Raw genomic sequence first — 12,123 nt, forward strand, 5'->3', positions numbered from 1 at the left:
CATTAAACAGACGTTCAGGAAGTTCTACATAAACTTTCCTTCATACCTAGAGATGCTGCTTGTTTCAAACATTGCTATTTTTCCAGTCTTTAGCCTCTCCAAAGTGAGCAATGGTTTTTCTCAGATCACACATTTCTGCTACAGTTAAGGACAGCACAGATTACCCACGCCATTCTCAATTACAATTAAAGTCAAGTTTGAATAAAGTCTTCCAGTAGCAAAAGGGTCTGATTTGAGGAGTCTCTAATTTAGCCTCCACCCAATCAGAAATCTATACACTTTCCCTCATGTATTCTCCATACGGGTACAACAAAGTGTACCACACAGTATACAATTAAGTGCTGAAGATGAAGGATTATACCGAATTATCACAGTGTTCTCTAGTGAGGACTGAGGTCCAGAGGCATGTGGACAGACAAATTCAGTCACAACAGAATCACATTTCTGAGCAACCCAGAATACGCACTGCTGACACACTGTAATTCAAAGATGAAAAATAAAAGCAAGCAACTGAAGGCCACCATCTTCTGCCTACTCCCTCCAGACATTATAACAAAGCATAATTTTAAGGCTTGCAATGTTTTAATAAAATAAACACTTTCATGAGTTAAACCACAAACAAAGACACAGACACACAATCTACAGTTAACTTCAGTTTGCAAAGGCCTGGACAAAGGCCATTCGACTTCTTTTAGTTAACTAAAACCAAAACTTGGTCACATTAGCACTATTACTTCTGCAATTCTAAGAACACTGGCTTTGAATAGGCTGGAGGGGACCTCAGCTAATTTTATGAATACATCTAGATGTATAAACAAATGTTACCTAGAGGAACATCTATCTATACATAAACACATACAGAAGAACAAAGGGGCATGAATAAATCCTTCCATCTGCAGTTTTTGTTCCCAAATCACCCAGCCTTGTAGAGTTTGAGCACAGTGGGCTTCAGCCAGATTCAGCAGTCCAAGATTCTCACATTTTTTTCACCCTTTCTTCTTTCTGTCTGCCCTCCTCCCCTCTTTTTGTTTTAAACCCAGCTGTTTCTTCTCATGATCATTTCTGGATTTCGCCTCTGATCATGCTTTTTATGCTGGTCTCCAGCTCTGTGAGCTGCCAGGTCACAAACATAACATAAACGCTTGAGTAACAGGCATTTTCTGCCTCTTCGGTGTGCACAACAGAGCTCTTCAGAAACCAGCAGAGAATGTTAAACAGAGCAACAGTATTAAGCACATCTATAGCATTGTAAGTTTAGATGTCAAAATGCTTTAACACTTAAGTCTCTTCTCTGCAGCTGTTACACAGGCAGGAAAACGGAAGGACAGAAAAATTTAGTGGAAACCCGAACTCACAGAGCAAGTCAGAAGCAGAACAGGTCTCTATCAACCCTACAGTTCTAAAGTGCTGTACTACGATATGCAGAAGCCACAGTGGAAGTTTCAGATGCTCTCGCTGTTCTACAGAGCAGCTATGCTATAAGAACAGCAGGTCCTCAGACAAAACATCACATTTCCTGTTCTACAGGAGAGTGTTTCAATCTTAGGCATCTGATCCCTCTAGAAATGCAAAATGAAAAATAACAGGGCATGAAACCCATAACTATGCTTAACCATTGCAATGAATGATGGAGCAGCCTGGCACCAGATAGTAATCAATCAGGAGATTAGAGAAGTATCCCTTCACAGATATGAGTAAGAACAACATAGCAAAAGGGATTTAAACTGTGCTGTGTATAGCCCCTGGAAGTACAAGGTATCAGTGCAGTACTTAACATCCAGCTTCCTGCTGCACGACTCGGCTCAGTGTTTCAGGAAGGAGTATTTCCAAAAGACAAAACTCTGGCAGTTTCTCTGCCACTGGACTGGAGGGCAGGATTTTTGCTTCAGCTTGAAGTTACCTAGTTTTCATTTGATTGAAGTATTCTAAACCAGGGCCTGTAACAGACCTGAGAGCTGTTCTCAGCAGGCAAAACAGTTTCCCTGAAACTGAAATTAAACTCTGCTCTGTATGCTCAAAGCCAAAGTCTAGGCCTGCATATGTGTTGCATGCCCAGTCTGCAGACATGCCTCAAAGCACAGAGACCTTCTCACTCTCATGGGTCACTACAGCAAGGAACTCACCTTGGTCAAGCCTTACCTTATGCAAGACAATTGTATGCAAACCTTTCTGAAGCTCGCACACTTGCACATTAACAAAGTAAAGCCTGAGCTGCCTGGCATAACCACTGTCACTATTATCTGTGCTTGCTACATTCAGCTAGCTCATGTTGGCCTGCACCTTCATCTGCTGGTCAGAAATGCTCAAAGAGGGGCACAGGGGATGTGATCTACACATTCATGGGGATTCCCAGCACATAAGCTTTTAGCATTGACCTGAAAGAGGTTAGAGCCCCTACAGGTTAATTGTACATCTGCAAACATGAGTGAGCTGAGGTCTACAAAACATTCAGCTAAACAGGACTTTCAGACATAAGACCCAGAGAAAATGGAAATCAAAGACTCAGAAAAAGATGTCAGGTTGAAGAAGTGTCTCACCATTGAGGGTATGGCTTATGGAACGAGACAGGTGCAGACAGGACGAGACAGGCCAGAAGCTGGACGTAAAGAAATGTGATGGGATCGTGAGGCGGTTCACAAAGACAGGAGACAGAAGGGGGAAGATAAGAGATGGGTATCCATGCACACCTGAGACCTGTGCCAAGGCAGTTATAGCTGTAGGAGACCTCGGCCTGAGGGGGTCTAGTGGGCACAGTCCAGGCTGGGTGTCCAGCACACAGGCGATGCCGGTGATCCGCTCCCTGCTCCTGGGCAGTGCGCCCTCAGGAGATTTTGGTTGCTGGCTCTCTGACAGTTTTGGACTAGTGACCCCTGGCTCATCCTGGCAACCCATCCTTGAGACTGGGCTCTCCACTGGGCTCTCCTTAGTAGGTCCTGTTGAAACCTCTCTACCAGGAACCAGAGACCCAGCAGTTAGATTCTCTTTCTTGGAGGCTCGGACCTCAGGAAAAGAGGGTTTCTTTTTACAGGCCCCAGCAGGTGACTGTGGAGACTGTGGCTCCAGCACGGTTTTTGTTTTAGTAGTGGGTGAGAAGGAGGCCAGGGTGGGTCTATCAGGCAATGGCTTGGGAATGTCAAGAATCAGATGTGCTCGGTTTGATGATGCCAACTTGCTGTGGAAGGACTTGGGAGATGAGCAGTTTACAACTGGCTGAAGTGCTGGCTTCACTGGAACATTTTCTTTCACTGGTGCCTTCATCTTCTCAGCATCTGCTGTGGAACTAAGCTGTGTCTTCTCTGCCACTGGAGGGCTAGTCCTCCCATCTGCCAGCACTTCAGAGGAGTAACCAAGGTACAGATTTTCCCCTACGGATATGCTCCTTGACATCTTAGCCCGGAAGCTGGTTGTGGGGTTCATGTAGGACTTGGGTTTTGCAGCCCTGACATCTTTGGCCAGCAGAGCACCAGATCCATCCATCTTCAACATACTGGCTGATAACACCCTGCAATTGTTAGGTCTGGGATCCTTCTCAACCTCCACAAGAGTCTGAGGACGCTGCTTGGCAGAGGATATCACTCCAGGACCCTTATCTGTAAAAATTAAACAGACAAACATACCAAAAAAGAGACAAGAGCCTGCAGTGAATTCCAAAATCGGAAAGTAACAGAGCTGCTCCAGCCTCAGCTCAGCCCCTGGGAGAGATGTACAGAACCACTACTTCAGGTTAATATCATCAAGCCTCAACAGCTTTCTTTTTTGTCCATCCATCATCCTGCTTACCTGATAAGAGAGACTTGCTCTTAAGTGTACGGCCAGAAGACCTCAAACCACTGTGACCATTAACTGAGAGGCCAAAGGAAGCAGGCAAAAGCTTACTTATGATGTTGTGGTGATAAGCTTTATTTTTTACTTAAAATGAACTGAGTGCTTATTGATGGTTCATAAGTTGTTTCAAAAGTGGAGCTCTTTCATACAGAGGGCATGGATACAGTAAGCTTCCTATTACTATCTCCTCCTTCCCTCTTTCTTTCCTCCCCACCCTGAGGAACTTCAGTCTTGGCCTGAAGCAACCACCCACAGCAAGAGAGAATTTCTTTACACATAGTTCATTTCACCCTTGTCATTGCTCCTCTCGCAGCTGCCAGACAAACATCACAGACTGATAATTAGGAGACCAGCATCTGCATTACAAATTAAAAATATCTTCCCATGACAGGCTAAGAGTTAGAAGACTCTAGAAGCCTGTAGCTCAGAATGCAGAAAGACATAAGCTTCAACTGAATCTATAGTCAAGCTCAAATCTCCCCATTTCATTCTCAGGTTTAGATCACCATCCCAACCTGTGTCCTTACCCTCATGAACGAGGTCATGAACTGACTGTGCCTTTCTCATCACTGCATTCACAGGGCCTTCTGGGAAGGATGCAATAACCCGTCCAGGAGCCATACCAACTCTGCTGGCCTCCAGAGCTGACCTCCGTTTTTTCTGGACATGAGGAGCCTGATTTGAATTTACACCCTCCAGCAGCTGGTTGTTCTCCAAAGCATCACCAGGCTGGCTGCTGCCATTTTTCAAGAGATCTGGTGTAAAATGACTGGTCTGGGTTGGCAGCTCGATGGGCTTTGAATCCAGTATCAGATTTGACGAAGAGAGTGACAATCGTCTAGAGAACACGATAAAGAAACCCCAGTTAAAACAAGTAAATGTAACTGCCCTGGACAAACAGGCACACACATTAAGCCAGTTTCGCTGGGATAAAGAGCCCTTCCCTATCTGTTTGTTTTGAGGGTTTTTTAAATCAAAAATGTCTTAGTCTGTTACACTTTATTCTACCCAGCCCGAAGCACTGGTCTTCAGGCATTTGACCTTAGGCTGCACAATCATATACTATTGGGTTACTGTTTCCAGGGAGAACACTGTGAAAGGTGAAGGCAAAAGAGAAGGAAAAATTTCAGGCAGAAGGAAGACTGGGCAAAGTCAGGTCTTTTCTCCCAGCTCACCTTACTAACAATTAAACCTTTTCAATCCTAAGATAACCTAAGAGGAAATAATTATGCTTTCCTAACATTATGAAAGCATAATTACCAGGAAAGCTGGTTGGTATCTACAACAGGAAAGCCTAATTTCCTCTTCCTCTCCACTTCATACAAGCACAGTGGGCATACTTCAGAAAGGAAGCAACGGTCAATCTGGCATGTTTGAACAGCTGAAGTGATTAAAAGCCCAGAGGTTTTTTTATAACATAAAACTACCTCTCTTATTACATCTCTAGAGCACCAGTGACTTCCTTCGCTCACCACTGCAATTCTCCAGAAGCTTACACATTAGCTATCCACTGGCTTTCTTCCCAAACATACTTAAGGTCCCAATACAAGACAGACTAAGAAGCACTCCTGACAGCAGCAGCAGCAGCTGAATACAGCAATGAGAAAAAAATTCCCTGACATGGTGAATCCAGACACAGCTGGTAAGCCATAGAAGATGTACTTAAATCTGCTCAGTCCTATACAATGAAATTACTTTGAAATGACATTTCAGGTGGTCATTTATGGGGAATAAAGGAGAATTTGTTTAAAACATTTATGAACCCAAATCAATCAAAGTATTTATCCCATTTCTTGCCTGCTTTTTTTGTTTGTTTTGTTAGGCTTCCTTTTAAACAAGGGAAACAGCTTGGAGAGGCCGTTTGGGGTGTTTTAGGGTTGAGGTTTTATTGGAAGAATAATAACCCCATGGGGCTATTATGAGACACCAGAGCACTCTGTGAAGACTGAAACAAAGCTGAGTAAGAAAGGACTGCAAGACAAAGGCAAAGTTGACAAGCCTACTTTCATTGTCCAAGCTGAATGAAATGCAAAAGAATAAAAAGAGTATAAACAGTGAAGAGTAAATTAGATTAGGAGCAATTCCTCCAACTTAATCAATTCAGGCATTAATAATGAAACAATTAAGTGCATTGTTGAAAGAGGAAAAAGGACAAAACAGCGTTGCTGTAGGAAGAAACATAACAGCTGAAGTGACACAGGATGGCCTGTCCAAATCACAAGGGTCTGCAGCCAGCCTGCCAGGTGCTATGCTAACACTTTTCTTGGCATAGGCACACCAAGAGCGAAGTTTGCTCAACTACTTTGATGCAGGGCCTAGTGTAAGACCTACTCACATTAGTAAAAACAGACAGACAAACACTCAAAACAAGCAGAGCCGTACCTGAGAGCCGGGGACTGGGAAAGAAAGCGAGAAGATATGCTGAGGTTTTCACTTCCTTCCAGATTCCTACATGAGCCACCTAAAATTTTGATTAAAGGGGAGAGAAAAGGGAGCAGTTTAGTTACAGAACAAACATTCTGACACATGCCTTTTCTTATTGCAGAGACTAGCAAACGTTCCCCCATATCCAAGGGGATTTTCTGAGCTAAAACCACAGAGAATGAAATCATTTCACGTTGCCTTTGCCTTTTCTCTTCTACTTAGATTACTCTGCTTTAACTGCTACTCTCCCTAAGGGTACACCCCCTCCTTTTTCGCTTTCCTTTGTGTCCTATCCTGCCTGCAAGACTGTAAAGAGCTGGCATCAAGCAGAAAACAAACCAATCAAAAGAAGAAAATAAATTAAAAATGAAACAGAAACCAGACAACTCACATAGATATTGCTGTCTGCAACCATTATCAACTCTAAAAAGAAACGCTTTGTGCTGGAGTTGGTCGATAAAGACTAACCAGCTTCTTTGCCACTCTGATGTCTCCTCTTATTCCCTCCCTCCACCCAGCATTTCAGCCTTTTCTTTTGTGACATTTGTTATGCCTTAACAGACCACTAGAGGCCACTACATGTCACCTATGGGGGGGGTGAACACACAGTGTAATACCTTCATACACAACTAGTCCGGAGCTAAGAGAATGTTTCTTCAGGATTCCATGGACAACCCTTAACCCAAACTGACACAGACCCCAATCCCATCCACACAGACTTACACACAGAGCGATGAAGTTAACATGTCACTTTTCTTTAGGCCTCTCTATATTGGCTCCCCGTTTTTGCCCTCCCGTACACACAGCCACAAAAGCCTAGCAGAACTTATAGCCTCATTTGATTTATACAGGTAACAAATCTGGAATGCCGTCCCAAATTCCCCCCCATCGAGCAGTACCTTTTCCATCAGTGCTGCCCAGGCTCCCAAAATGCTCCTTGAGGAATTTTTCCTGATCATGTATCTGGGGGATTTCTCCCTCCGGCACACTAGTAGCCACATCCTCCTCTCCTTCCTCTCCTTCCAGGTCTGAGATGCCATCCACACTGAGTGGCTCAGTGCTTTCAGAATCTGGGAAAAGGCAAAACACCTCAGTGCTGTAACAGCATAATCACAGTAACATTAGGCAGGGTAAAAACAGAACCAAAACCTAACATTCAGCAAAGATGCTAAATCAAACCTAGAATGTTAAAGCAAAAGTCGGTCAGCATTAATTCTCTAATCTACCATACCCCATAAGCAGCATAGCCTGTAGGATAATCAATACTAAACCTGGCTCCTTATCTAGGCAATGTAAAAGAAAACCAAAGGTGCACATGGGAAGTGCACTTTAACCAACTCCTGCTTCAACAGTGGCTTCATTAAAGTGCCTGTTGAAATGCACCTCAATCTTTACAGCAATACTAGCAAGATTAATAGGAGTGTGATCTCAGTTCAGCTTATTAAGAGGATTAAGTATTACAGATCAGGATAGAAACTGATAAACATGGCACAGAACCACCCCAGCAAGGTCCTGCAGTGCTCAACATCATGTATAATCACATTCGTAATGTCTCTGCATCTTACCTTCATTTGGATGGTCTGGGCTGGACAGACGACTGCTGCTGTAATCTACAGAGCAGGCACTGTCAGGACTGTGTTTGTCTGGGCATCCATTACTGTGATAACCTCTATTTAGCTTCCCGTGGGGCAGTGCTTTTACCTGGAACTCACTACAAAAGAGACAGGAAAGATACAGCACTAGAAGACATATTTGTTTTACACGTAAAGAAGCACATTCTAACTTTAATAAGGCCTTACCTGTGCTGGTAACACCCTTGATTACAGAAGTAAGGCTTTTAAAGACAAAAAATAGTTGATTTCTCTCATCATTACACAGTATGGGTTTTGCATTTCATTAAGCTTGGACAGTGAAGTCTGACTTTCTGGGTGTTGTCAGTTTCCCATGACTACCAGGCACCAGCACAGCAATGCCCTGGCGTTATTTTCAGCATAGGTGAGGAACAAATAGTAGAGGTCTCCACAATGAAGAAGGGACTAAACCCAGGCCTATACCTGCATGAAACAAACTCCAGTTTGCCATAAACATGAGCCCTAATACACTATTTTTTCCATATTTATGACCTGCTTCTTTGGGCAACTTCTGTGTTGCAAAATAGAGAAGATTGTGAGTTCAAGCAAGACTAATTTACTGAAGAATGTCTTACAAAAATACAGTGGTGTGGGACAGGGTTCCTGGTTTCTTTTGTGATTTCATGAGTCTTACTTTGTCAAACGACAACAGCACCATTCTTTTGCCTGATAAACTGAAGACTTCAGTTTTCCACTTCATGAAATCCTTTGGTTTCAGATGTACTTCAATGCAAAAGTAGGATGCAGAAGTCACCCAATGGAACTGAACGGCAACTACTCCTCCCAGTTTGCAAACTCTGTATACATTGAGGTACGTCCAGTCTGTATCTAACATCATCACAGGGCCTCCCTTTCTTACATGACAGAGCAGCACATGGGTCTGCTCTATCCAAATGTTATCATAATAGAATTAAAGATGTAAATAAAGAGAAACTGGGAGAAGGCTAGCAGCTTCAGCTGCAAAACCTTGGCATGCACTCTTGCATAAAAGCCTGTCTAAAGCTGTCAGCTCACTCTTTGTAACAGAGCAGAAGAAGAAAGAGGAATTAAACAGCTATTTGCATCAGGTTAAGAGGGGAAAGGAAGATTAAAATTCAGGGAAGGAAAAAAAATGGAGCACGGGAAGAAACAGGATATTAAATGAGGTAAAACTAAACGAAAAGAAACAGCAGCAGAAGAAAAACAGTCTCCGCTGTCTCCAGTGTCCTTTTCAATTCCATCTATCTCATGCAAGCCATTCTATTTCCCACAATAGGGTCATCACATTATACATTTCTTAAATTCTTGCCCAATTAGGTTTGAAATTCTCCTGAGTACATGTCCTGTCAGTTCTCCTGCGCGGACATTTCACTGCCATGTACACATCACTGGTGGTTTTTTTCCCAGCTTCCAAGTTTTCCCTTGCTTATTTCAACCCAGATAAGGGAGAGAGTAAAAAGGCTGCTCCAAGTTGTTTATTCAACAAAAAAACTTGGAGGAAGCTACTAATGTGCAGTTTCCTCAAGAGGAAAGATTATGTTAATGGTGCCTTCTTAGTTTCAGATTCTTTTAGTATCCAGCCGGCATAAAGCTCTCAACTAAACATGCCTGACATCAATCACGTAGTAAGTCAACTCATCCAAGTTACCACACAAGCTACAAGCAAACTAAAACAGAAGCATCTAAGCCATGCACAGCAGAGAGCTTATTTTTAACCTGCTAGGGTCTGTGGGATGGATTTCATCTTGGTCAGGGTAGATTACACATTCCTCACTCTCAGAAGGTTCCAGTTCCTGAGAGAAAATCCCCTCCTCACAAGACACAAGCCGAATCATTTGGGGTCGCACACAAGACTGGTTATCTTGGGGAGGTACCGAGCTGCCAACCTGGTTTTAAAAGAGAGAAAACTGGATATTAACAGTGCTTTTCCTTAAGGCAGCAAGTGCTGCGCAGAGCTAGAAAGCAGGCATTACAACACCGAATATGATCAGAAATCTGATAACAGCAAACATAGCACTCCTATGACTTTCCTGTTCCTTATTTACTGAACTTGACAGACTCCTGCTGTAGCTTCCTATTTTGTTTCCTGTTTGCAATCCCCTAAAATTCCCTGGTAAAGTACTGAACTCCCTATCCCTCTCTGACCACACATCAGAAGTACACGCCACGTGGCAGCAGGTTCTTCCATTACCTTTTATAGGCTGATCAGACATAACCCAGAGAAGTCTGTGGGCCACGGCTGAAAACCACTGATTTACTGCATGCAACAAGCCCAACCCTCTTCTCAGTCATGCAGTTATAAAGGAAGGAAAAATTCTAATGAAGTTAGGCACCAGGAGAGATTGCTACTGGAAAACAGCATTAGCTTTCTGAGGTATGAGTACACATTACCTGCTGTGATCCACTGATACAAAGATTAAAGAGAATTTAATAATCTAGCACAACCCATCATAAGGGCGTCATATGAGCCACATTTCAGTGGCTACTGGTCAAGAAACTGCACCCCAGCAGAGCGAGCTAACAGGTAATCAGGGACACATCTGTCATTCTGAGCTCAGTTTCTTTTTTCCATAAATAATTAAAGAGCTAGAGGGAAAACATGAGGGCTTCCCTGTTATTGGAAAGAAACCTTGATCCTAAGATGGCAGAGCCACACACTGAAGGAGTACTAATTACAACAGAATTATCTAAACAAGCTTCTCTGAAGGCATTTAGAGCCACCTTTAATGATATGAAAAATGTCATCAAGTAGTAATATATGCAGGTAACAATAAATAGAGGCAGGACATATGCACTCAGAGTAGATTCACCTCAGAGTGGTAATGCCCTTACTTTGTTGATGTGCACAGGAAGATCCGCCTGCTCTTCTTTGTCATCCCCATTGCTGTTCTGAGACAGTGAGTCTCGACTTGGAGAACGGGAAACAGAGAAAGACTCCAACTGACGCAAGTCAAGCATGGATTTCACAGTCATCTCTATGTTGCTGGTTGGTTGGGACCAGCGCCCACGCTGCCGAGGTATGTTGCTCATCGGTGCCTCTGAGCGCTGGATAGCTGCTATCTCTTTGGCCTGAAGGAAATTCAAAGACAGGCTTAGGGATGGAGCTTTCTACTTATGGAAAGACAGTAGAGGAAACACAGGACCCACAAAAAGACACAGTTATGTCCATCTCCATAAAAGTTGTCTGTGAGACAGCTTAAACTCCCTCCCTTAATCATAAAGTGTTAAGATGATACTTCTGTTGCTGCTTCTTGTATAAATGAACATTCAAATGCATCACTCAGATCCAAGTATATGATCAGCTTCAGTATCACATAAGATTCAGGCCAGAATGAGGGGGCAAAAGCATAACAACTGATGGAAAGATACTGATGTAAAGATCCCAAGTGATCCCTGTCTCTTAAACTAGGCTCTACTTTGCCACTCTCTAGTCACTCTTCACAGAGAGGCTTCTCACTGGTTTCCCACCACAGCTGCACCTTTCCCACCACGGTAAATGAAGTTTTTAATCCCCATGGGAACTTCTTTTCCTGTTTCACTATGACAAGAAACACAGTTTGAAGGTTGAACAACTCACCCTCCTCATTTCCCAGTGGGAAAGGCTTCTTGAAAGGGTAAGGTCTGGATCTGGAAAGGTAAAAAGATATATATCTAGTTGATATCCTTGACCAGCAGCCCAGCTTTTTAAAGACCTCCTATGTCATTTTTCCTCAAAGGCAGCATTCCTACACTTTTTGAACCAGCACACATTGCTAACACATGCTTTCCTAGACTACTACATAATATTAATGGAGGTGTACTGTTTTATATAAGATTTTTGCTTACTCAGCAGACCCACTGCAGAATGCTTGCCACAGGGTCCACTAAAGCCTTAGGAAAAAACCTGTTTCAAAACACTAGTATCAGTGGTAAAAATACCTCCAGTCAGCAATGGTAATCACCATGGTGAGTTTTATCAGACATCTCCAGAACCCTCCATGAGGTACCTTTTGATTTCTGTCGATTTCTAACAGCTTGTATACCCAAGCCCAGGACACTAACTCAGATTTTGTTTGGCCAGGTGGAACTAGCAAGAAACTTGATAATTTAACACTGATCTCTAATCAGAGAACTCTGAAACGTATCCCTCTTCAGACACAGGGATGGGCAATTGGTATCGATCCATCTGTTTCTGTCTTGGTCTTTCTGTCCATATCTTGTTATCCCTAAGCCAGCGTGTTTCACCTCCCGCTTCACATTCATGCCATTTTCCTCCATCTCTGCA

The 12,123-nt window shown here is 43.1% G+C and overlaps 1 protein-coding gene across 4 annotated transcripts in view; it reads right to left on the reverse strand.

The window, feature by feature from the left end:
• MAPKBP1 (mitogen-activated protein kinase binding protein 1) overlaps nucleotides 1-12,123 on the reverse strand; it is a 98,971-nt gene that overhangs the window by 4,819 nt on the left and 82,029 nt on the right. For 2 of the 4 annotated variants that reach the window (XM_057403952.1, XM_057403951.1), the window contains exons 23-30: nucleotides 11,437-11,486; nucleotides 10,692-10,928; nucleotides 9,576-9,745; nucleotides 7,815-7,960; nucleotides 7,149-7,319; nucleotides 6,208-6,286; nucleotides 4,353-4,663; nucleotides 2,538-3,590 (exon numbers count right to left, since the gene is read on the reverse strand). In XM_057403952.1, the coding sequence (XP_057259935.1) occupies nucleotides 2,538-3,590; nucleotides 4,353-4,663; nucleotides 6,208-6,286; nucleotides 7,149-7,319; nucleotides 7,815-7,960; nucleotides 9,576-9,745; nucleotides 10,692-10,928; nucleotides 11,437-11,486 (2,217 nt within the window). Of the gene's footprint in view, nucleotides 1-2,537; nucleotides 3,591-4,352; nucleotides 4,664-6,207; nucleotides 6,287-7,148; nucleotides 7,320-7,814; nucleotides 7,961-9,575; nucleotides 9,746-10,691; nucleotides 10,968-11,436; nucleotides 11,487-12,123 lie in introns of all 4 variants that reach the window. The other 2 variants (XM_057403953.1, XM_057403955.1) reach the window with 2 other exon arrangements.

This window comes from Pezoporus wallicus, unplaced genomic scaffold (assembly GCF_028554395.1).
Source record: "Pezoporus wallicus isolate ANWC-B61680 ecotype Strahan unplaced genomic scaffold, APGP_CSIRO_Pwel_v1 contig_8673, whole genome shotgun sequence".
Taxonomy (NCBI): domain Eukaryota; kingdom Metazoa; phylum Chordata; class Aves; order Psittaciformes; family Psittacidae; genus Pezoporus; species Pezoporus wallicus.